We start from the raw sequence: 23109 nt of genomic DNA, 5'->3' as shown, positions 1-23109 counted from the left end.
TATGGAAGCACAGATGCCAGCAGCAGAATTTTGCTGTTTTCACAGCCTACAGCCACAAAGACAAATGCAGCATGCTGGGGGCTGATGGTTCAAACATAGTACCCTTAAGTACTCCAGCCCAACGGTATGACAAGTCACAGCTTCTGTGGCAGGTTCACAGACAAAGAAGAGGTATTTAGGGGTGGCTATAGTCCACTTCTACATCAGGTCAGACAAGGGGACAGATCTCAAGTCCAAAAAGAATCCCAATACCAAAAAAGTCATCCTCCCTCCCAATCCAGGCACCTCTGCTCGGAAAGTTGGGTAGCACACAGCACCTGGCCCAGCCCATAGCACACCAGTGCCCAAGGCAGTGCTGACTGCTCTGCCTAACTCTAGAGACGCATGAAAGAGCAGATCCAAATTGTGGAGCTCCTGCCAGGGCTGGCATGCAGCACTGAGAGAAACTGCTCTGTGTGGGAAGTGTGGAGAAAAAGGGCCTAAACACTTAAGTTCTTCACATTCCCAGAGAGGAGATGGATCTCTACACACAATGTTTATCTACCAGCTGACAGCAGACCTGTATCTTGGAGATGACACATTAAGAGCTCAGAGAAGATGCATGAGACAGCTACCACGTCCTTGTAGAGCTTAGGGAGAAGCAGAGAGGCAGTGAGCAATGTCATCAGAGAGCTCTCAGGAGAGTGAGGTGCTCCATCTATCTGAAGCAGCATGGCTGAAACCTCACACACATGCCCTTCATAGCTCCCCTCCCTCTGGCGCTGCAGGCAGCAACGACAGAGAGCACTTACACAACGCTGGAAACACATGCTGACACTTTCCCATGCAGGGATGTGCCAGCCTGTGGAGGAACACAGCCAGCCCAGAAGCAAGGAATTAAGTTTGTAACCAGGGGCACACTCTGCAGCTGAGGAGCAGAAGGGCCTGGCAGTGGACAGTGGGTTTGTAAGAGAAACAAATGTCAGCATGGGAGACGTTAATTACACCCCATTACCACACACCCCACAGACCAGAGCAGCACATCGTGGAGAAGAAGGCAAAGAAACACTCAAGAGAAAACAAAACAGAAGATAGCATCAGGAGCAACTGGTGGACTAAAGGGAACTCTGGGAAGGAATGAAAGGCTGAGGACAAAGTAAGGCTTCCTATGTTGGAAAGCAATAGGATGGAAGAGCAGATGCCAGGAAGTAACAAAGCAGGCAAAGTGCAGATAAAGCATCAGGGTATAGGAAGCAGAAGGACAAGCAGGATGACAATCGTGGAAGCAGGAAGCAACTGAAGGAGGTGACAAAAGTTTCAAAGGGCTGGAGCCAGGCTGCAGGCGATGAAGAAATAGTGCAGAGATGAGAGGAAATGGAGTCAGAAAAAACAAACCACCTGCTCAGGAACTAGAGATGGAAAGGAGATGGAAGCTGGCAAAAGACAGTGCAATGACAGGAGATATCTTGAGGATGAGGGTGGGGGGAAAGGCACAGGCTAAAGCACTGGAACGTTAAGCAGATGGAGAGCAATAAATGCAGCAACAGCATGACAACCACAGGCATAAAGGGACAAGGTCAAGTTGGAGGCAGCTGCACACCTGGAAAGCAAAACTAAGCAGAGATCTTGCAACCAGCAGTCAGAGCCAAAGGAAAGTGAAGAGGCTGGACCACCACTGAACAGGCATTTCAGCAAGTTACCTATGCCCAAACTGTGACTCTCAATGGAGTCTCTAAATACCAGTCAGGGGATGAAAAATATGGACAGAACCTAGGGGGAGGCATATTTCAGAAAGGAAAGGCAGCCACAGATGCTAACAGAGCTACTGATCTTGACAGGATTTGATCCTGGGGACTGCTGTGTGAAAGCCTGCAGTGCACGAGGGTACTATGGCACTTGCACAGGAATGCTCCAGCAGGCAGAGGATGAATGCAGGACATGATGGACATTGCACTTGTGCCACATGGGAATCAGAGACTCAGAGTTTCAACCAGGTGGGAAGAGACCTCCAGGCTCATCCAGCCCAACCTAGCACCCAGCCCTAGCCAATCAACCAGACCCTGAGCCTCCCCTTCTGCAGGCTGCACCCCCCCAGCTCCCTCAGCCTCTCCTCACAGGGCTCTGCTCCAGGCCCCTCCCCAGCCTTGCTGCCCTTCTCCAAACATCTTCCAGCACCTCAGCATCTCTCTTGAATTGAGGAGCCCAGAACTGGACACAGCACTCAAGCTGTGGCCTGAGCAGTGCTGAGCACAGGGACACAAGAACCTCCCTTGTCCTGCTGCCCACACTGCTCCTGAGCCAGCCCAGGATGCCATTGGCTCTGCTGCCCACCTGGGCACTGCTGCCTCCTCTTCAGCTCCTCTCTCCCAGCACCCCCACTTCCCTCTCTGCCTGGCTGCTCTCAGCCACTCTGGCCCCAGCCTGTAGCACTGCTTGGGGTTGTTGTGGCCAAAGTGTAGAACCCTGCACTTGGCCTTGTTCAGTCTCCTCCCATTGGCCTCTGCCCACCCATCCAGCCTGGCCAGGTCCCTCTGCAGGGCTCTCCTACCCTCCAACAGCTCCACACCTGCTCCTAGCTTGGTGTCATCTGCAAACTCACTGATGCTGGACTCAATCCCCTGCTCCAGATACTCAATAAAGATAGTGAAGAGGACTGTGTCCAGCACCAATCCCTGGGGCACAGCACTGGTGGCAGCTGCCAGCTGGATGTGGCACCATTCACCACCACTCCCCGGGCCTAGCCCTCCAGCCAGTTCTTACACAGGCAAGGTCATCAGTTTTGCCAGAAGAGCCTAGATCCAAAGGTAAATGCTGACATGTGGCTGTCCCCCAGAGGAGCAAAATCACAGCAGGACTCCCAAGGAGATGCTCCCACCAGAGAGGCCGAGGCATGAGGCAGCTCCTCCACGACCCCGAGGCAGAGGCAGAAAGGGAATTCAAGAAGTGCCAGCTGGGAGCTCTCTGCCAGGGCTGCTCCCGGGACTGGAGGGGCAGAAAGGTGGGGGGCATGCAGCACTGAGAAGATCAACACTTGCCTCTCAGGCTGAACCAAGGGGTAGCACTCTTTTATTCCCTCCAAAGACTCCCGAGTCGCACCTGAACGCCAGAGGCATGAGGAATACCTCGAGAAACAAACGGCTGCAGGCCAGGGGTGCATCTGGCAACCCTGTGCCTGACCCCGGGCAGCCCACGGCCACAGCCAGCATGTGGCACAAACTGATCAAGTGACTCATCACGTTCCTGCGGCTGTGGGGCTAAAACAGTGGCCCAGGGAGCACTTCACTCTCTCCCTTCCGAACGAAGTACACTGCTTAGCAAACGCAGTGCTTGCCGCCAGCCATGCACCACAGCCCTCCTGCCCTCTTAATGAGATTAATGAGTTTGGCAGGCCAGGCACTGCTTTAATCAATGATTAGCTGCACTTCAGCAAGTCCTCATCTGACTAACTTCCCCCACCCAACCCCCATGTGAATGTCTGCATCAAGAAAAGCAGCTTTGGGGAAAACACAGGAATCCTTTTTCTACCCAAAAGCATTTTGCAGATGGGCTGTAAATCATCTGGCATCTTCTATATCCCAACCAAGCTCTTTAGTAACTTTTGAAGTATTATTTTCACAGGATCACAGGATCAGAGGCTCACAGGATGTCAGGGGCTGGAAGGAGATCATCCAGTCCAACCCCCCTGCCAGAGCAGGACAATATTAACACAGGTCACAGAGGAACACATCCAGATAGGCCTTGAAAGGCTCCAGAGAAGGAGACTCCACAGCCTTTATGGGCAGCCTGTGCCAGGGCTCTGGGACCCTTACGGTAAAGAAGTTCCCCCTTGTGCTGAGGAGGAACCTCTTTTGCTGCTATTTGCACCCATTGCTCCTTGTCCTATCCCAGGGAGAAAGTGAGATTTTAGGAACCTTTAGTGATCTGGACAGAGGAATTGAGCAAGTCTGCAGATGTGTGGCACAGTCGACTTGTTAGAGGGCAGGGATGCATCCAGAGGGAGCTGGCCAGGCTGCAGAGGTGTGCCCAGGCCAACCTCAGCACATTCAACAAGGCCAAGGGTAAGGTCCCGCACCTGGGTGGGTGCAATCCCAAGCACAGCTCCAGGCTGAGTGGGGAATGTCTGAGAGCAGCCCTGAGGAACAGGCCCTGGGGGTCTGGGGTGATGCAAAGCTCCACGGGAGCCTGCAGTGGGAGTGCAGCCCAGACACAACCCTGTGCTGGGCTGCAGCAAGAGCAGTGTGGGCAGCAGGGCAAGGGAAGGGATTCTGCCCTTTGGCTCTGCTCTCCTCAGACCCCACCTGCACTCCTGGGTGCAGTTCTGCAGCCCCCAGCACAAGCAGGACATGGAAGTGTTGGAGCCAGTCCAGAGGAGGCCACCAAGATGCTGAGAGGGCTGCAGCAGCTCTGCTCTGAGGCCAGGCTGAGAGAGTTGGGGCTGTGCAGCCTGGAGAGGAGAAGGCTTTGAGGAGACCTTGGAGTGGCCTTCCAGTATCTGAAGGGGACTTACAGGAAGGCTGTGGAGGGACTATTAACAGGGTCTTGTAATGCCAGGACAAGGGGGAATGGATTTGAACTGGCAGAGGGGAGATTCAAACTAGATGTTAGGAAGAAGTTCTTTGCAGTGAGGGTGGTGAGACACCGGCATAGGTTGCTCAGGGAGGTTGTGGCTGCTCCCTCCCTGGAGGTGTTCAAGGTCAGGTTGGACGAGGCCTTGGGCAGCCTGTTCTAGTGGGAGGTGTCCCTGCCTATGGCAGGGGGTTGGACCTGGATGATCCTTGAGGTCCCTTCCAGCCTAAACCATTCTATGAGTCTATGATCCTTTCCAGAAATAGCACTTAAGAGCAACACAGTGCCTCAGACTGAGAGACCGGAGCAGTGAAACCTCTAGACCTATTTAAGGCACATCACATACAATTATATATGGCTGAGCTGGGAAATTATACACCTGCTATTTCCTCTGCCAGAAAAAAAATGATCAGAATGGGCTCACACCACTGCTGTAACAGTGTCCATCAGAAGGCCAACAGGATGTTCCGCTGCCTGAAGACAATCCAGTTACCTCTGTGCACGCTAATTAGAGAGGGCTGCTCAGGATTTCCTCAACTTCAAGAAGACACTGCTGACCTCAAAAACCTTCAAGAGACTAGCCAAGATTAAACAAAAAAAGCCTCAGATGCATCCCAGGACAGAACTCTGGGCTGTTTGTCCAGCAGAGCAGAAAAGAGTGAAAGATGTGGAAAAGGCTGACAAGCTTCGTGACAGCACCGTGGTAGTTCTTTGTCTAGTTTAATACAAGTAAGCCTAAAAAAGAGACTTGATTGTGCTCTGCTGTGTTTTGACTAATGCAGACAAGCAAGATTAGCCCTGATTTCAAAATCATCATGGCAATGGAATTCCAGCACTCCAGCGAAGCAACCTGTCCACTGTGACATTCACATCTGAGCTTGCACCAGGAAAATCCACCTGCTGAGGGTTTCGGCACTATGTGACACTTGTGCTTTCCTTCCTCCTTGTTCTCCTCCATCTATAGAAAGAGGTCTGCAAACATTGGTCACATGCACCTTAAAAGCACAGATATTCTTACAAACAAAAGGGATCCATGGTCTGGCATGCCTGTGCCTGTGCACAGATACACTCACAGCATCATAACATCGCTGTGGCTGGAAAAGACCTCTAAGATGACATCAAGTCCAAGCACTGACTTAACACCACCACGACCAATGTGCCACATCCTGCAGTGCCATGTCTGCGTGGGTTTTGACCACATCCAGTAATGGTGATTCCACCACCTCCCTGGGCAACCTACTCCAATGCCTGACCACCCTTTCAGCAGAGAAATGTTTCCTAATATCCACTCCCAGAGAATAACAGGTTTCAGAAATACAATTGCATGGGGTCTGTCTAGTTCTCCTCTGCAATATCTACACCCCCTCGCTCCAATTACTTTCCTAAACTATCCTCATTATTATTGTGCATTCAAAGTGTGCAATCAACCTTCCACACAAACTATCACTAACACATTTCAGTGGGGATTACAGAAAATTCCAGGAAGTGATTATACAAGGGGTATTTGTAGGGGAGCACTTGAGCCTTGTGAGCCTCATCCTCCTAAGAGCCTTCTACAAGTGAAGAGAGAAGGCAACTGAGAGGTGATAAATCACTTTTTGGTTGCCCCCTGGAGCCTGTACCTCCCTGAGGCTAGATGGATCCCAGGAAGATTTAGCTTCACTACACAGCCTTTATGAATAGAATCACAGAGCAGTTGGGTTGGAAGGCATTTAAAGATCATCTAGTTAGAATCAAGTTGATCTGAAGCACTAACCCCTGTAATAGTGATTAGATGTTGTGCTGAGGGATTTGGTTTAGTCAAGGACTTGCCAGTGTGAAACTAATGATTAGGCTTGATGAAGTTCTCTTCCAATCTAAGAAATTCTGTGATCCTGTAAGCAATGTCAAAGCCAAACACTGTAGTTCAGTGTAACAGGTCTCCTTCTAGCATGTGAGATGTGAGCCCAAGAGAAGACAGCACAATCTATTCTTCAGATCAGCACATGTCTCTACACCTGTGCATGCCATGCACTTCTCTTTCTTTGCAGGTATTTGGCTTCTGCTGCCACTTGCCTGAGACACTGCAGCTGATGATATGAAATGGCAAAAATTACATCCTCAAGTTTTTATGTACCTTTATTGACAGGAGTGGCACTTGTGCACACAGGAGAATGGAAGGCAACTCAGAAAAAATTACTCCCAGGCTACAGCAGAGGGCTTTGGCATATATTGACTGGTAAGAGACAGTGCTGCCAGGGTAGTTTATATCACTTCCCCAGACAAAGTAACCCCTTTGCAAAGGGTAAAAGAGTGCTCTAGCTTTCTTTTTCATGCCTTGGCTACTATGCATCCAATAAAGTGTTCTTTCCCCTGCTGCTGAAGACCAGCAGATCAGACACACTGTCACAGCATCCACATTTGCAAGCATGGATCAAGCCTGAAACAAGAAGTGCAAGACCTGGGCTTCAAGCCCGGATAGTCAGAGGTGATAAACAGATGTGTGAACAGGGGAATGGAGAGATAGTGGGCTCCCTGAGACTGTGTTCTACAAATTCTTGCCTACTCAGGCTGGACTGCATCAAATAAATGCAATTTATCAGCAAAACCATCAGACTGTGCTGAGTGGCTTATGGGAAACTAACTGGATGTCTTGCTCTGACTCCTATCAGACTCGTGTTCTTAGCTCTGAGGCCATTGTCAGCTTTTTTAGGCAGTAAGAACCAGTGTCTAAATAGGTCAGCTGCATCTGAGGCGAAAGCACAATACTGGTTTTTATAGCTCCATACCAAAACCAAGAGTTTCAGCTCCCTAACTGCTTCATCTGGAAACAGGCAAAAGCAAAACAGCTGGAGAAAGGCACAGCCTTGCACACCCAGCACTCACAGCACAGAGTCTCGCTACAGAAACGCTCCATGTAGGACCCAGCCCAGACTCTCGAAGCTGACCAGAAGACATGTTGGGCTGTTCCTCGCTATCCTCCATTCCCTGTGATGCTGGCCCCCAGGCACTCCAGCTCCTGACTTCTCTACCTGAGTACAAAGCTCTGACATGGCAAGGACTGTAGAATGGCTTTCCACAAGAGCTCTGGATGTCCCATGAGTTTTCTAGGCACTGGCCTCTCTCCATCAGCTTACCTGTGCTCCTTACACTCCTACAGCATGGCCCTTTCACACAGTCACAACATTCCAGAGGAATTACCTCCTTTTGGTCACCAGATCAAATCCACCCTGTCTGAGAGCTGCTACAATTCTCAGAGGGCTCCCAGTTTACAAGCCTGCTTGCTATCTAAGGAGTTAGTCCCAGAACTATCACTAAGGAACTGGTGGCCACCAGAAGCCCAAGACAGCAATCCTTGGGCTGGCATTGGCTTTTCCACTGGTGCCAGAACCACTCAAGGTGATCTCACAGGAATAAAAAGTAAGAACAACGTGAGATTTCTTCGCAGTCACACAATGCTTATGCTGTGTGCAAGCAGACAAGGCAAGTCAGAGGAATACTTTAAATCAAGGCAGATGAAAGAAACCATCCATTGCCCTTCCTTCCCAAGACGTCTGCTCAGTTGGTCAGGAAACAACTGTGCTCCAGCATGCCCCTCTGCCTGCTCTGATAAAGTATGGCTTGGGAAACAGAGGCTGTACATCTACCTGCCTTCCTTTGTACTGTACTACTGCATTACCATGGCTCTGCTGCACAGGGAGAGCAAACAGGTACCGACTGCTAAACCAGTGGTGAAAAATGATGTAACAGAGAGAGAAGATCACAGTGTAATGTGCAGACTTCTAACTGTAAGCTCTGTAAGCTCGAGTGGCGAGCTGGATGAAAACTTTGCTCTGCTTCTTCTGTAGGTAAAAGCGGAGTGCAACTTCCAGTGCAACACTTCTCTCTAGCTTTAAATGCATTAGGAATTACAGCATCAGTAATAATGGTAACCATGAGGGAAGGAGTCATTTCAGAATCAAGCTGCACTTGGTAGTTTAGAAGAATCAGCTTTACAACGGGGCTTAAGGATACTTGAGGAACTGTACTTTCTTTTTCTACAGCTCGAAGAACACAGTCCCACACATTTCCTGAGCAGTTTCACTTCACAGGAAGGATTAAAGTATGACCTGCTCTTCGTCCTTTTGCTGTTGTTACTGAAACAGCAGCTTTAGGCATATGGGAGAGCAGGGCTGCAGGAAAAGAAGCCTAACCAAAAGCCACTGTACATCACACAGAGGTGGGGGTTTTTTAAGTGCAGTTAAGTCACAATGCACATAACCAAACAAAAGATAAATGCCAGAGCCAGAAATTAAAGACAAACAAAGCACAGAGAGGAATTATTGCTGGAAGGAAAGGAACTCTGAGAGCTGATTAGAAATTTCTCAGCCCACCTCGAGGAGGCAGCGCGGGGTGGGGGAGAGAAGGGAGCGAGAGTCTCTCTTTCTTACTCCCTTTTGTCTCCCTGCGTCCTCCCCATCTCGCACTCTCTTACCCTGGCCCCTCTACCTCCCAACCCCCACTTCTCTTTCCCAGACTGGAGCGTACCACTGTGGCTGGATCAGGGCTCCTTACCTTGATGCAGACCTTTCATTCCTTTGCACAGCCCCTGGGGAGAGGAAAATCTTGGATCCGTGTTTGCCAGCCTCTCTCCCTTTTCTGTGCACACACGTACACACACCTTTGCTTACTTGCGTTCTCTTAGCCACGAAAAAGGAGCGCACCCCCTCCTCTAGCGCAGCGGAAGGGAGGCTGCAGAACAAGCTGATACCAGCTGCCTCCACACTGGCTCACGGCTACGGCTAACCTGCTGCCTGCCGGAAGCCTTTGCCTGCCAGCGGTCGACAGCAGCAGGGCACTCCTGTCTCAAAAGCCCACGACTAGAGGAGACTGCCAGGTCTCCCTACTGCAGCAGTATCTCTCTCTGCACAGCCCTTGCATGCTCCAAACAGCAGTCGCTACCAGTAATCACCAACTACCTTTAATGCAGTGAGAAAGGTTCCAGCAGCCCATCTTTTCGCCTTGACGTTAAAGGCCTCATTTAGCCGGACTTGTCCAGGTAATGAAGCTCTCCAAAAAGAGGAAGGAACGCAGTGTCATCTTTACCTACACCCTGTACTCCTTTAGCAGTCCCTAGATGCTGCTTTTCAGCGCACCACCGTGGCTAGCAGGAAAGCAGCGCTAGCAGTTGCAGGTGCACTGGCACTCCACACCAACTCAGTGAAGTGGGACACGTTTGGAAGCAGCCAAGTGCAGGGAGGTACGGGAAAAGGCAAGGAGGGAGGATGAGCTGGGAGCTGATGGAGCCCCAGCTGAGGCCATGAAAGCCTGGAAGGGAGCAGTAGGCAGGCACCAGTGCTGATGACTCAGAGTGAAAAAGCAAGGAAAGCGGTGGGTGGGTGGGAGGAGAGAGGTGTTAGGACTAAAAGCCGAATTCACTGCTGGTGACTCCTAAATCTGAACAGGAAGAGCCTGAGGTCTTTTTTGTGGGATACACTGGTTAAGGGGGGAGATATATGCCACTTCATCCAAGTGGGTCTGCTGCTTCTTTCAGCCTTATTCCAGCCTGCCTGGCTAAGTCTGACTGCTCCTAAAGCCTCCCACTCCTGCCTCTGCCTGGATTTTGCACCGGCTCAGAGGAGGCAGATGCTGACACAGCTGGGCTCCCTCTTTCTCTCCGATTCCCGGCCACTCTGCCGCTCCTGTTTAGCTGTAATCCCTACCCTCGCCTTTGCTCGCTGTCCGGCTCTCAGGCCCAACATCTTTTCAGCTTCTTCCCCCTGCCCTCTTCCCGCCGCAGAGGCCTCTCTGCTCTCCTCTCCTCCTTGCTTAGAGGGGACGCTCGACCTCTCTGCGAGCCCACCGCCTGAAGGAGCCGGGCAGGGAGCCGCGCCGGGGGGATGCAGTCCCGTCCTGCCCTCACAAAGCCTGGGCTCTGGGCACCACGACCTGGGCGGCCGGATCCTGCCCCCCTAGAAGCCGGCTCACAAGCAAAGCAGCCTTCTCTCGCACCTCTCTTAGACGGATGCGCGGCCAGGACACGGGCAAAGAAGTTCCTGCCATTGTTCCCTGCCCGCCGTAGGCAGGCGGGAGAGCTGAGGGTTACCGCCACCCCCCTGCCCCGCAGCCACAGCCACTCCAGCATCACCGCGCTCCTTCCGTCCCCCCAGCTCGGCTCCTACCTTCCCCGTCACAGACGCCCCTCTCCTGGGCTCCTCTCACCCCTCCAGCCGCAGGCACCCAAACGACCTTGCACCCACAAGTGCCTGCCGGGGATCCCCGGGCCGTGCCCCTACCGCGGCCTGCTTCGGCCCCTCGGCCGGGCCCGCGCAAGCAGCAGGCGCCGGCCGCCTCCTCCCGTCCCCTGCGGGACCAGACCTCTTCGCGAAGTCTCTGCCAGCTGCACCTCGGCACCCCCCGAAAAGCCCTGCCACCTCACGCCGGCTCACGCCGAAGCTGCCCGCCCTCACTCTGCCACGGCAACTCCCCAGGCATCCCGGCTTCCCCGCCAAGAAAGGCGCAGTGCCCCGCCGAGCGCGGCACAAGGCACGTCGGGGCCGTCGCGACGCCCGTCTACCCTCCGCTCAACGGCCAGCAGCCCGCTGCTACCTGTGAGCCACAGGAGGACGATCCAGCCCAGGACGTGCCCATCCATCTTCCCGCTGGCCCCGGCGGGCAGTAGGGGCGAGGCGGGGCGGGCGCGACCATGCCGCGGGGCGGCGAGAGAGGTCCGGGGGCGGGGGAGAGGTCCGGGGGCGGCCCCGCCCGGCGCGCCCCGCGGTCCGCTCCGGTGGTCGCCTCCTCGCAGAGTCTGCGCGGCCGGCGGCGAGCGGCCGCACGGTGTGGCTCTGCTCCGCTCCGCTCCGCTCCGCTCCTCCCCCGCCGCCGGCTGCCGGTTCCCGCGGCAGCTGGGGGCTGTCCGGGAGCGGCGGCAGGCGGGGACAGCGCGGCGACGGCGGCGGGGATCGGGTGGGGGGCGCCGCCGCCGAGAGGCAAGCGGAGGACAGCAGGGGGCGGGGAACGCGGCTGCCCGAAACTGCTTCCCCCTCCCTCCGGCGAGGGCACGTTTCGGTTGCCAGGTGCCGCTGGGGGGTTGCCGGGGCTTTGCTCTGCCTGCGGGCGCCCCGACACGTTTCTCTGCTATTGCTTCGGCCGCCGGGCACAACGCGACACGCAGCCCCCGACTGCACCGCGGGGCGCTCAGCGGCCTTCGCCCCTGCTTACAACTTCTCCAGTAAGCCCTTCGAAACATCCGCTCGGATCGTCTGTTCTCCCCCACTTAAGCAAGCACACACGTCGGGAAATGAACGGAGGCTGCTCCCATTCCGAATTTCCTGGGGGTTTTCGCTTCCTGCACGGGCACTGCAGCTAAGAATTTCGGAGGAAGAGGAGACATCATTTCAGACGGTGAAGAGGTGGTGCTCTGGCGGCCGACAGTGGACAGCCGAGTTGCGGGGCATTTTCACAGCAACATGGCGCTGGAAGGGGATGCAAGTTGTTTTGGGACGAAGGGGACAGCCAGCTAGAAATGCAGATCACGATTAGAAAAGATGGATGCTGCTCCGAAAGTTAAAGGGTCCTGGCCACAGCAGCCCCACGAGTGCACACCTGCTGAACTCAAAACTTAGAAGCTCTCTGGGAAAGCAAAATGAGTCAGTGGAATTACTCAGAGGCCCGGAGCTGGCTAAATGGCAGCATGCTTTCTCTGGTGGCTCAGCACCAACGGGAAGCACCTTCCAACGTGGCACCCACCATTCACAGCACCCGGCACACCACCTGGTTTTTCTTCCATGAGTTTGGCCAGCGTTTCTAACCAAAGTTTGGGTTCCACAGACTTCTGTGATCCGCGTGGGAGATGGGCGTAGTCTTCGACTGCTTTTCCTCTGGAATCTGCCAAAGAACACAATTCCAAGTGCCAAGCTGGGCCTCAGAAGGGAGCAGTGTGAGGTGTGTCCTGCTGCTGAACACAGGGTGCACATGGATGCCTGCAGTAAAACCCTACAAGCCATTTTCATTCTAGCAGGTTTGACCCAATTGCCTGTAGATTCCTCACAGTTTTGTCTTTCAAAGTGAACTTCTCTACAGGCAAGATAAGCTTATTTCAAAAGCAAATAAAATAGAAAAAGGGGGAAAGGGCAAATAAAAAGGAAAAAAAAAAAAGAAAAGAAAGTAAAAATAGATCAGTAATTCTTGATGAAAAAGCAAACCAGCCAGGCTGGAAGAGACCTCCAAGCTCAGCCAGTCCAGCCTAGCACCCAGCCCTGGCCAATCAACCAGACCATGGCACTAAGTGCCCCAGCCAGGCTTGGCTTCAACACCTCCAGCCACAGTGACTCCACCACCTCCCTGGGCAGCCCATTCCAATGCCAATCACTCCATGAAGAATTTCTCACTAACATCCAGCCTAGACCTCCCCTGCCACAACTTCAGACTGTGTCCCCTTGGTCTGTTGCTGCTTGCCTGGCAGCAGAGCCCAACCCCACCTGGCTACAGCCTCCCTTCAGGTAGCTGCAGACAGCAATGAGCTCTGCCCTGAGCCTCCTCTTCTGCAGGCTGCACACCCCCAGCTCCCTCAGCCTCTCCTCACAGGGCTGTGCTCCAGGCCCCTCACCAGCTTCATTACCCTTCTCTGGACACCTTCCAGCATGTTTGTTATAATAAAAGATAAGCTGAAATGGTTTTGTTTCTTTTGAACAATTATAGTCCTTCTGTTAACATAGTTGAAATGGAATCAAGCAAGGCTACGATCCCCCAGCAGCCAGGCTGGTTGTAAGTGTTTCCTTTGGATCTATTCAGTGTTATTTAAACAGACTTTTCACACAGATGTTTATGCAAAATGTTTTAAAAATAAAACACACACCCACTCCAGTTGGTGTCCTGATGTTCCTCTGACCTGATACGTTACAAATTTAACTGTTTTGCAGTAATAGCTGAAAGCTACTATTAAGAACTGAGATCCTGTTGTGCTAAATAATGCACACATATAGCAGCACGCAGTGCTCTGACGCCCCACTGCCTTTGTGTGTATTTGCATGTGGAAGGCAAAGTAAAAACTCTTGTTAGGGCCACAGCTGTAGCCTCCAGGAGGACACTGGGCTGCTGGAGCAGGTCCAGAGAAGGGCAGTAAAGATGGTGAAGGGTCTGGAGAACAGGTCTGGTGGGGAGCAGCTGAGGGAACTGGGGTTGTTCCATCTGGAGAAGAGGAGGCTGAGACCTCGTTACTCTCTATGACTCCCTGAAAGGAGGTTGATCCAAGTGAATGTTAGTCTCTTCTAACATCAGATGGAAAGAGCAACAAGAGGCAATGGCTGGAAATTGTGCCAGGGGAGGCTTAGGTTGGAGATTAGGAAAAAAATATTTGCTTCAGGAGCAGTCAAGCATTGAAAAAAGCTGCCGAGGGAGGTGGTGGAGTCACTGTCCCTGGAGGTGTTCAAGAAACATATGGACATGGCACCTGGGGACTTGGTTGAATGGCCATGGTGGTGTTAGGTTGATGGTTGGACTGGATGATCACAAAGGTCTCTTCCAACCAGGACAGTTCTATGGTTCTATGTAGTTCCAGAGAACTCAGATGAAGCTACAATACTTCACATCAGCTGAGCTCCTGCCTCACCACTGTTAGGTGTCTGTGGGACATAATACGTGCAAGGTCATGTGAGCTGAAGTACGACACCTAAAAGGAGAACACAAAGCTATTTTTTCTCTCCCACCCTCAGCCCTTTTTCCCGATAAGCCTCAACATTCAAAGTGAGATCCTGGTTGCCTTTCTGTAACTCGCTTAGCCAGAAGTCTAATGCAGAGTTTCCTGAGACAGTGCTGATGTTGATATTATCTCCCATGTCTAGCACTGGGAGCAGTACAATCCCTTATGCGTCACTATTGTTAGCTGCTCCTAGCTTTTTGCTGTTGTTGTTTTTTTAATGTGCTCCAGCTTTTGCAAGTAAATTTGGCATAGAGCAGTTTTGCTAAACTTTCGACTCACAACAAAGGAAGGAAAGATTTTCAATAGAAGGAAGCGCCATTGTTTTTCATTTAACTTTGGATTTATAGCTGCTTTGACATTTGCATCTCCCCAGACTGACTGTACAGATCTTTTCCAGTTACTGTGATCTGACATTTGTATACATGCAGGTATGATAGATGCCCGAGCCCCGAATAGATGTTCCAGATCTCTGCAGACCTTTGATCTGAGTATTGCAACAGCTGAGCTGGCTTAATAAGTAATGTTGGGATGTTGTCTTTCCTTTTAGCCGGTTCTTGGAGGCAAAAAGCTGCAGGACTGACTGCTGTTAGCCCAAATTCACCTTCAAACGGTTGGTAAATTCCTATGCAATTAGTCAGATAGTTCTGAGACACAGCCCAGCAGGGATCCTCTGTCCCCTGAAAAACAGCATGCTGATGGACTTCAGCCTTCTTCGCCTTCAGTTACTTGATAACCTTGATACTGGATGACCAAATTCCCCATGCCTGTCCTGCATATTTTTCCTCCAGTCTGAATCTGAAGAATGCCTTGTTTGATGTGAAACTGCAACTCTCTCTGGAGCAGCTCTCCTCTGCGCGGTGGGATCATGAACGAATTCAATTGAACAACAGGGGGAAAACCCAATTTTTTTACTCATGCTGTAGCAGCTGCAGGCTCTTTTCTTGCCAAATACTACGTTCTTCCTTCCTTTCACCTTCCAGTATCAGGGTTTTGTTTTTGTTTTTGTTTTGTTTTGGTTTTTTTTGTGGTCATTTCCTTTGTTGATAAGTGGAGTTTTTTATGTTACCAGCATCTGGAACGATTTACACCGGAATGACCCATCTCAGCAACAGCCCTGAATACCTGCTATGTATGCTGCACGGAAATACCTCCGTTCAGCCTCCTGGATCTCCCTTGCAGAAATTTCCATAGAAACAGTTTCAGCAGCTTTCTGGGATGTCATACTGGATTCAGCCATTAGACTCTGCACTCTGAATTTAGGACCGAGGCCAGCACATTAACAGAAAGCACTAGGTGACACATCATCAGATCAAAGTGTTCAGTGAGTATCTTCAGAATAGCTACAAGCTAAAACTTTCCCTTTATTGCTTTATTACACTGGTGTCTTGTGAATCGTTGATAGCTTCACAGCAAGACATGGCTGAAATATATGTCTCACTACATTTAATAGCTTCTACTTCCCATTAATGTCAGGAGTGAGTGATATGGGTATATAAACTGCTTTTGTTCTTATCCATAACATGTGTACCAAAACATTAGGAGAATATTTAAAGGAGAAACTGGAGTCCTCAGTCCAATGAACTTTGAGTTCTGTAATATTGTGCTAGTTTGAGGTTAACTGGAATATCTGAGTGAGAAGAATTAGATGACAGGCTGTGAAAAGGAAACAATGGTGCTGTCGGCTTCACTCAAAGGCTTGCTGAGATGGACACAAACATAGATAAGGCAGTGTGTGTGTGTCTCTGGGAGCCTGTGCTTTCTCCCTAAGCTGCCTTCTCTGTAACTAATTCTTCTGCTTCCTAACTTACCTTGCCAACCCTCCAAGCTCACCTTGCACATAAGGCAAACTCTGGGACAAGGTAGAAGGGTGAAAAGAAGGTGGAAGGGTGGTTGGGAGCCCCTCCTGGGCACTCTGGTTTCTGGCAGGGCTGTTGTGCTTTTGTATTACCATTAACTTGTCTATTCCTGTCTATAGCTGTAACTATTGTAACTCTCTGCTTGTCTCTTGTGCTAAGCTGTGAATACAAAGCTTCATTCCTTAACTCCCAGCTGGCTGAGTCTAGTCTGGGTGATCTCATAAGAGTAGGGGGGCAGGAACGCCTGAACTGTCACAAATACAAATTCAGCATCAGTAAAAATCCCAAGAGAACAGCATCTGTCTATAGTGTCTGTATAAGTTCTCTGTGCTGCTCCTGATTCTTTCTTGGACACCAAAAATCAGTGTACCCTTGCTATGCTCTCATAGGGAACTCAAAATTTTCCTTTAAGTAAAGAACTAAGTGCATATCAGCAATTGTTGGAGAATTTCTTGCTAGCAGAGGACATGAAATGATAAACATGAGCAACTCATGCTGGGAAGTGTCCTGGGGCCTGTCTTGGGAGTTAAGATACCAGGCGCTGGGTAGCACACCCCACACACAGCTGCAGTGGGCAGAGTTAGCCAGCCTGGGGGCTGACTGTATAATGTTATTGTATTCCACCCTATCCATGCCTCACATGTAACCCTGTACCCCTCAGATGTAACCAATCTTAGTTGTGCACGCCTCTTGACAGAAAGCATATGAGTCTCTGTAACACCAGAAATGAAGGGACTACGACCATCTAACCATAGTGGCGAACAAAGAGTCCTTTTACCCAGGTGCTCCACCAGCAAGCAGTGGTGTTTTGGGAAGTTATTACAGAGGTACATGACCATCCCAGCTCACAACCTTTTGTGTATCACCACCTGCGAAAATACACAGAATAGGAATAAGACAAACTCTGCTTGCATATTTACAGATAATCAGGGAGATAATGAGTTTTCAAACCTTCTGTAGTTTTGGCTGTAGAGAAGCTGTGGGCAGCACAAACATCTTCAAGAAGCTGGAGGTAACAAACTGGACTTTTGTCATTGTCTGATCCAGCTTTCTTAATAAAATAGGCCACGTTACTTTGCCACACTACAACCTGATTGAACTACAGCATATCTGTTAGCAAAAGAAGCACAGAGTGCCATGGGCTGGGAAGGACCTCATCTTGCCTTTAATTTTTATCTAACTTCACCTTCTAGTATTGCCAAACTAGTTAAAAGGGCCCTCTTAAGGCATTTCTGAGCAGAGGTAGTGACAGACTAGGATGAAAGTGCCCATGGTGTTCTCTCTGCAAGTTCAACAGACTGTTCCTTTGTTAACATTCTTGAACACCAAATCTGGAGAGCATCACCACTTCTGCTTAGTATGGTTTGTTTTTTTTGTTGTTGTTGTTTTTTTTTTCACAGTATCATCAGGGTTGGAAGAGACCTCACAGATCATCAAGTCCAACCCTTTACCACAGAGCTCAAGGCCAGACCATGGCACCAAGTGCCACGTCCAGTCCTGCCTTGAACAGCTCCAGGGACGGCGACTCCACCACCTCCCCGGGCAGCCCATTCCAGTGTCCAATGACTCTCTCAGTGAAGAACTTTCTCCTCACCTCCAGCCTAAATATCCTCTGGCACAGCTTGAGGCTGTGTCCTCTTGTTCTGGTGCTGGCCACCTGAGAGAAGAGAGCAACCTCCCCCTGGCCACAACCACCCCTCAGGTAGTTGTAGACAGCAATAAGGTCACCCCTGAGCCTCCTCTTCTCCAGGCTAACCAATCCCAGCTCCCTCAGCCTCTCCTCATATCCTTCCAGGGATCACAGTTATTCCTTTTGACACAGCATCACATGGGAAACTCCTCTTAGTGGATATCCCCCTCTTCTTTGGTGGATATCCCCCACTGTCACCTATGTTGTTAACAAATCCCTTAGCCTCTGTATCATTTGCAAGTATCTGTGATCCTCATACGTTTCCTTCAAAGGTACCAACAAATATTTAGCAGTATGTAAGAAATGACCTAAGAAAGATCTTACTGCAAATGTGCATTTACAGTTCCTTCTTTAAAATAATACTTGCAAATGACATATTTTAACTGGGGACTGGATGGTCTCTCTGTCATTGCATTTCCTTGATGTAGTGTTTTGTGGTCGTCACATGTCTCAGGTATCTGAATTAATTACATTTAGCTACTACACTTAATATCTTTTTCATGCCATTACAAAGCAACATGACAGAATCTATTTTCTGCAAACCCATACCAATTGGCACTAATTACATTACTTTCCTTTAATTCATTACTGAAGCAACAGCTCTATCAAGAATTCTTTTGCCTGGGATCCCTAGCCAGCTGATGGGTCTGGTATTACTCAGGTCATCCTGCTAAGGGGCTAATGCAAACCAAGACATTGGAAAGTTTTTGGAACCTAACATTTAGAAGAACAACCTAAAATCCTCTCCTTCAGCAGCAGCTCAAAGCTCAAAGCACATGTGTACTGTCGGAGTTGACTACATGCTGGGCCCAGTCCAGTTCAATATCTTTATTGATGATCTGGAGCAGGGGATTGAGTCCAGCATCAGTGAGTTTGCAGATGACACCAAGCTAGGAGCAGGTGTGGAGCTGTTGGAGGGTAGGAGAGCCCTGCAGAGGGACCTGGCCAGGCTGGATGGGTGGGCAGAGGCCAATGGGATGAGACTGAACAAGGCCAAGAGCATGGTCCTACACTTTGGCCACAACAACCCCAAGGGGAGAGGTCTAGGCTCTAGCACCCAGCCCTGTCCAATCAACCAGACCATGGCACTAAGTGCCCCAGCCAGGCCTTTCTTAAATACCTCGAGGGATGGTGACTCCACCACCTCCCTGGGCAGCCCATCCCAATGCCAATCACTCTCTATGCCAACAACTTCCTCCTAACATCCAGCCTAGACCTCCCCTGGCACAGCTTGAGACTGTGTCCCCTTGTTCTGTTGCTGCTTGCCTGGCAGAAGAGACCAATCCCACCTGGCTACAGCCTCCCTGCAGGTAGTTGTAGACAGCAATGAGGTCTGCCCTGAGCCTCCTCTGCTGCAGACTGCACACCCCCAGCTCCCTCAGCCTCTCCTCACAGGGCTCTGCTCCAGGCCCCTCCCCAGCCTTGCTGCCCTGCTCTGGACACCTTCCAGCACCTCAACATCTCTCTTGAATTGAGGAGCCCAGAACTGGACACAGCACTCAAGGTGTGGCCTGAGCAGTGCTGAGCACAGGGGCACAAGAACCTCCCTTGTCCTGCTGCCCACACTGCTCCTGAGCCAGCCCAGGATGCCACTGGCTCTGCTGCCCACCTGGGCACACTGCTGCCTCCTCTTCAGCTCCTCTCTCCCAGCACCCCCAGCTCCCTCTCTGCCTGGCTGCTCTCAGCCACTCTGTCCCCAGCCTGTAGTTCTGCTAGGGGTAGTTGTGGCCAAAGTGTAGAACCCTGCATTTAGCCTTGTTCAGTCTCATACCACTGGCCTCTGCCCACCCATCCAGCCTGGCCAGGTCCCTTTGCAGGGCTCTCCCACCCTCCAACACCTCCACAGGTGCTCCTAGCTTGGCGTCATCTGCAAACTTACTGATGCTGGACTCAGACTCCAGGTCCAGATCATCATTAAAGATGCTGAACAGGGCTGTGCCCAGCACTGATCCCTGGGGCACACCACTAGTGACAGCTGCCAGCTGGATGTGGCACCATTCACCACCACTCTCTGGGCTGGACTCTCCAGCCAGTTCTTGACCCATATCACAGTGAGTCTGTTCAAGCCATGAGCAGACAGCTTTGCCAGGAGCTGCTTGTGGCAGATGGTGTCAAAGGCCTCACTGAAGTCCATCAGGTCCATTGGAGTCATTAGGCCAAAATGTGTGAGACCAAGAGAAAGCTGACGGCTATAGCTTACTGGTTAAGTTATTTGTGCAGGAGAAGGGAAGCCTGCAGGTTCTTATCCCTGAAGTGTTTCTGCATTCCATAGGAAAGAAGAATAGTTACTGGACTGGAAAGGCAAGGTTTACACTTTATATCATTCTCCAGGGAAACAGCAGGTTTAAAACCTCCATACAGAAGCTGAGGAAGACATCAGCTCGGAGCTGAGATAAACTGCTTTGATGGTTTGGGTATTATCTGCCCCCCCACTCTTGTGCAAATCACCCAGATTAGACTCAGCCAGCTGGGAGTTAAGGAATGAAGCTTTCTATTCACAGTTCAGCACAAAAGACAAGCAGAGAGTTACAATAGTTACAGCTATAGACAGAAACAGACAAGTTAAAGGTAATACAGAAACACAACAGCCCTGCCAGAAACCAGAGTGCCCAGGAGGGGCTCCCCACACACCCTTCCACCTCCTTTCCACCCTTCTACCTTATCCCAGACTTTGCCTCACATTCAAAGTGAGTTTGGAGAATCAGCCGGGGGTGTTAGGAAGCAGAAGGATTAGTTACACAGGCAGCAGGTTAGGGAGAAAAGTGCAGGCAGCCAGAGACACACAGTCACTGTGTTATCTGTGTTTGTCTCCTTTCTGTACATCTCAGCAAGCCTATGAGTGCAGCAGACATCACCACTGTTTCCTTTTCACAGCCTATCATCTCATTCCTCTCACCAAAATACCCCAGCTAGGCTCAAACTAGCACAACGGCAGCGAAGCAAAGAGTTAAAGCAGTGCTTCCTTCAGAGGCACTGGGCTGTCCTCAAGGCCTAGGGAGAATACTGATGACATGGTGCTCTGAAGATGGGATGCTCCTTGTTTTGTCTCTGCCCTCCCATCCCAAGTAGGAAAATCCTTTCTCTCTCTGCTGCTTATGCATTTTATTTTCCAGCCACACCTCTAGTCCTAGGAGAGCTCTTAACGGAGCCCTGTGCTTTGCAAACTGTCCATGGAAGCATTATCTGAGTTTCTTTAAAAGGAAGGGCTGCTAAAGGGTGGCTCCCACAGCTGCACATGGAAGAAAGAACATGGTGTGAAAGAAAGCAAAACAAACCTGCACAGATGCACTCCTAGCAACGCCTCTTAGAGCAACAGAAGAGGAAATGCTTGCCTTTCTGACTGAAAAGGTAGGCTCTGTGCAGAAGTTGGTTATTTCCAAGATGTGTGATACTTCTCGCATTTTCCCCGCAGAGATTTCGCATTCATGTAGCAGCAACTAGATGGGAATATCAATTATGTCCCACAACAGTCAGTGACTGAAAAATGCTTACCTGTTCCTGAGTTACAGTGACTTTAAAAATGCTTACCTGTTCCTGAGTTAGAGTGACTTTAAAAATGCTTACCTGTTCCTGAGTTACAGTGACTTAAAAATGCTTACCTGTTCTTGAGTTAAAGTGACTTAAAAATGCTTACCTGTTCCTGAGTTACAGTGACTTTAAAAATGCTTACCTGTTCCTGAGTTACAGTGACTGAAAAATGCTTACCTGTTCCTGAGTTACAGTGACTTAAAAATGTTTACCTGTTCCTGAGTTACAGTGACTTAAAAATGCTTACCTGTTCCTGAGTTACAGTGACTTAAAAATGCTTACCTGTTCCTGAGTTACAGTGACTTAAAAATGCTTACCTGTTCCTGAGTTACAGTGACTTAAAAATGCTTACCTGTTCCTGAGTTAAAGTGACTTTAAAAATGCTTACCTGTTCCTGAGTTACAGTGACTTAAAAATGCTTACCTGTTCCTGAGTTACAGTGACTTAAAAATTCTTACCTGTTCCTGAGTTACAGTGACTTAAAAAATGCTTACCTGTTCCTGAGTTACAGTGACTTTAAAAATGCTTACCTGTTCTTGAGTTACAGTGACTGAAAAATGCTTACCTGTTCCTGAGTTACAGTGACTTTAAAAATGCTTACCTGTTCTTGAGTTACAGTGACTGAAAAATGCTTACCTGTTCCTGAGTTACAGTGACTTTAAAAATGCTTACCTGTTCTTGAGTTACAGTGACTTTAAAAATGCTTACCTGTTCCTGAGTTACAGTGACTTAAAAATGCTTACCTGTTCCTGAGTTACAGTGACTTAAAAATGCTTACCTGTTCTTGAGTTACAGTGACTTAAAAATGCTTACCTGTTCCTGAGTTACAGTGACTTAAAAATGCTTACCTGTTCCTGAGTTACAGTGACTTAAAAATGCTTACCTGTTCCGGAGTTACAGTGACTTTAAAAATGCTTACCTGTTCCTGAGTTACAGTGACTTAAAAATGCTTACCTGTTCTTGAGTTACAGTGACTTTAAAAATGCTTACCTGTTCCTGAGTTACAGTGACTTAAAAATGCTTACCTGTTCCGGAGTTACAGTGACTTAAAAATGCTTACCTGTTCTTGAGTTACAGTGACTTAAAAATGCTTACCTGTTCCGGAGTTACAGTGACTTAAAAATGCTTACCTGTTCCTGAGTTACAGTGACTTAAAAATGCTTACCTGTTCCGGAGTTACAGTGACTTTAAAAATGCTTACCTGTTCCTGAGTTACAGTGACTTTAAAAATGCTTACCTGTTCTTGAGTTACAGTGACTGAAAAATGCTTACCTGTTCCTGAGTTACAGTGACTTTAAAAATGCTTACCTGTTCTTGAGTTACAGTGACTGAAAAATGCTTACCTGTTCCTGAGTTACAGTGACTTTAAAAATGCTTACCTGTTCTTGAGTTACAGTGACTTTAAAAATGCTTACCTGTTCCTGAGTTACAGTGACTTAAAAATGCTTACCTGTTCCTGAGTTACAGTGACTTAAAAATGCTTACCTGTTCTTGAGTTACAGTGACTTAAAAATGCTTACCTGTTCCTGAGTTACAGTGACTTAAAAATGCTTACCTGTTCCTGAGTTACAGTGACTTAAAAATGCTTACCTGTTCCGGAGTTACAGTGACTTTAAAAATGCTTACCTGTTCCTGAGTTACAGTGACTTAAAAATGCTTACCTGTTCTTGAGTTACAGTGACTTTAAAAATGCTTACCTGTTCCTGAGTTACAGTGACTTAAAAATGCTTACCTGTTCCGGAGTTACAGTGACTTAAAAATGCTTACCTGTTCTTGAGTTACAGTGACTTAAAAATGCTTACCTGTTCCGGAGTTACAGTGACTTAAAA

At 49.7% G+C, this 23109-nt stretch overlaps 1 protein-coding gene across 6 annotated transcripts in view; it reads right to left on the bottom strand.

The window, feature by feature from the left end:
• Positions 1-11392, bottom strand: part of ILDR2 (immunoglobulin like domain containing receptor 2) — a 57973-nt gene extending 46581 nt beyond the window's left edge. For 3 of the 6 annotated variants that reach the window (XM_064152251.1, XM_064152254.1, XM_064152255.1), the window contains exon 1: positions 11113-11248. In XM_064152251.1, coding sequence (XP_064008321.1) covers positions 11113-11158 — 46 coding nt within the window. In that variant the 5' untranslated portion in view covers positions 11159-11248. Of the gene's footprint in view, positions 1-9078; positions 9251-9482; positions 9532-11112 lie in introns of those variants that run through there. The other 3 variants (XM_064152256.1, XM_064152252.1, XM_064152253.1) reach the window with 3 other exon arrangements.
• Positions 11393-23109: the final 11717 nt, after the last annotated feature.

Source organism: Pogoniulus pusillus, chromosome 12 (genome assembly GCF_015220805.1).
Source record: "Pogoniulus pusillus isolate bPogPus1 chromosome 12, bPogPus1.pri, whole genome shotgun sequence".
NCBI lineage: Eukaryota > Metazoa > Chordata > Aves > Piciformes > Lybiidae > Pogoniulus > Pogoniulus pusillus.
This window is presented reverse-complemented; position numbering and strand designations above follow the sequence as displayed.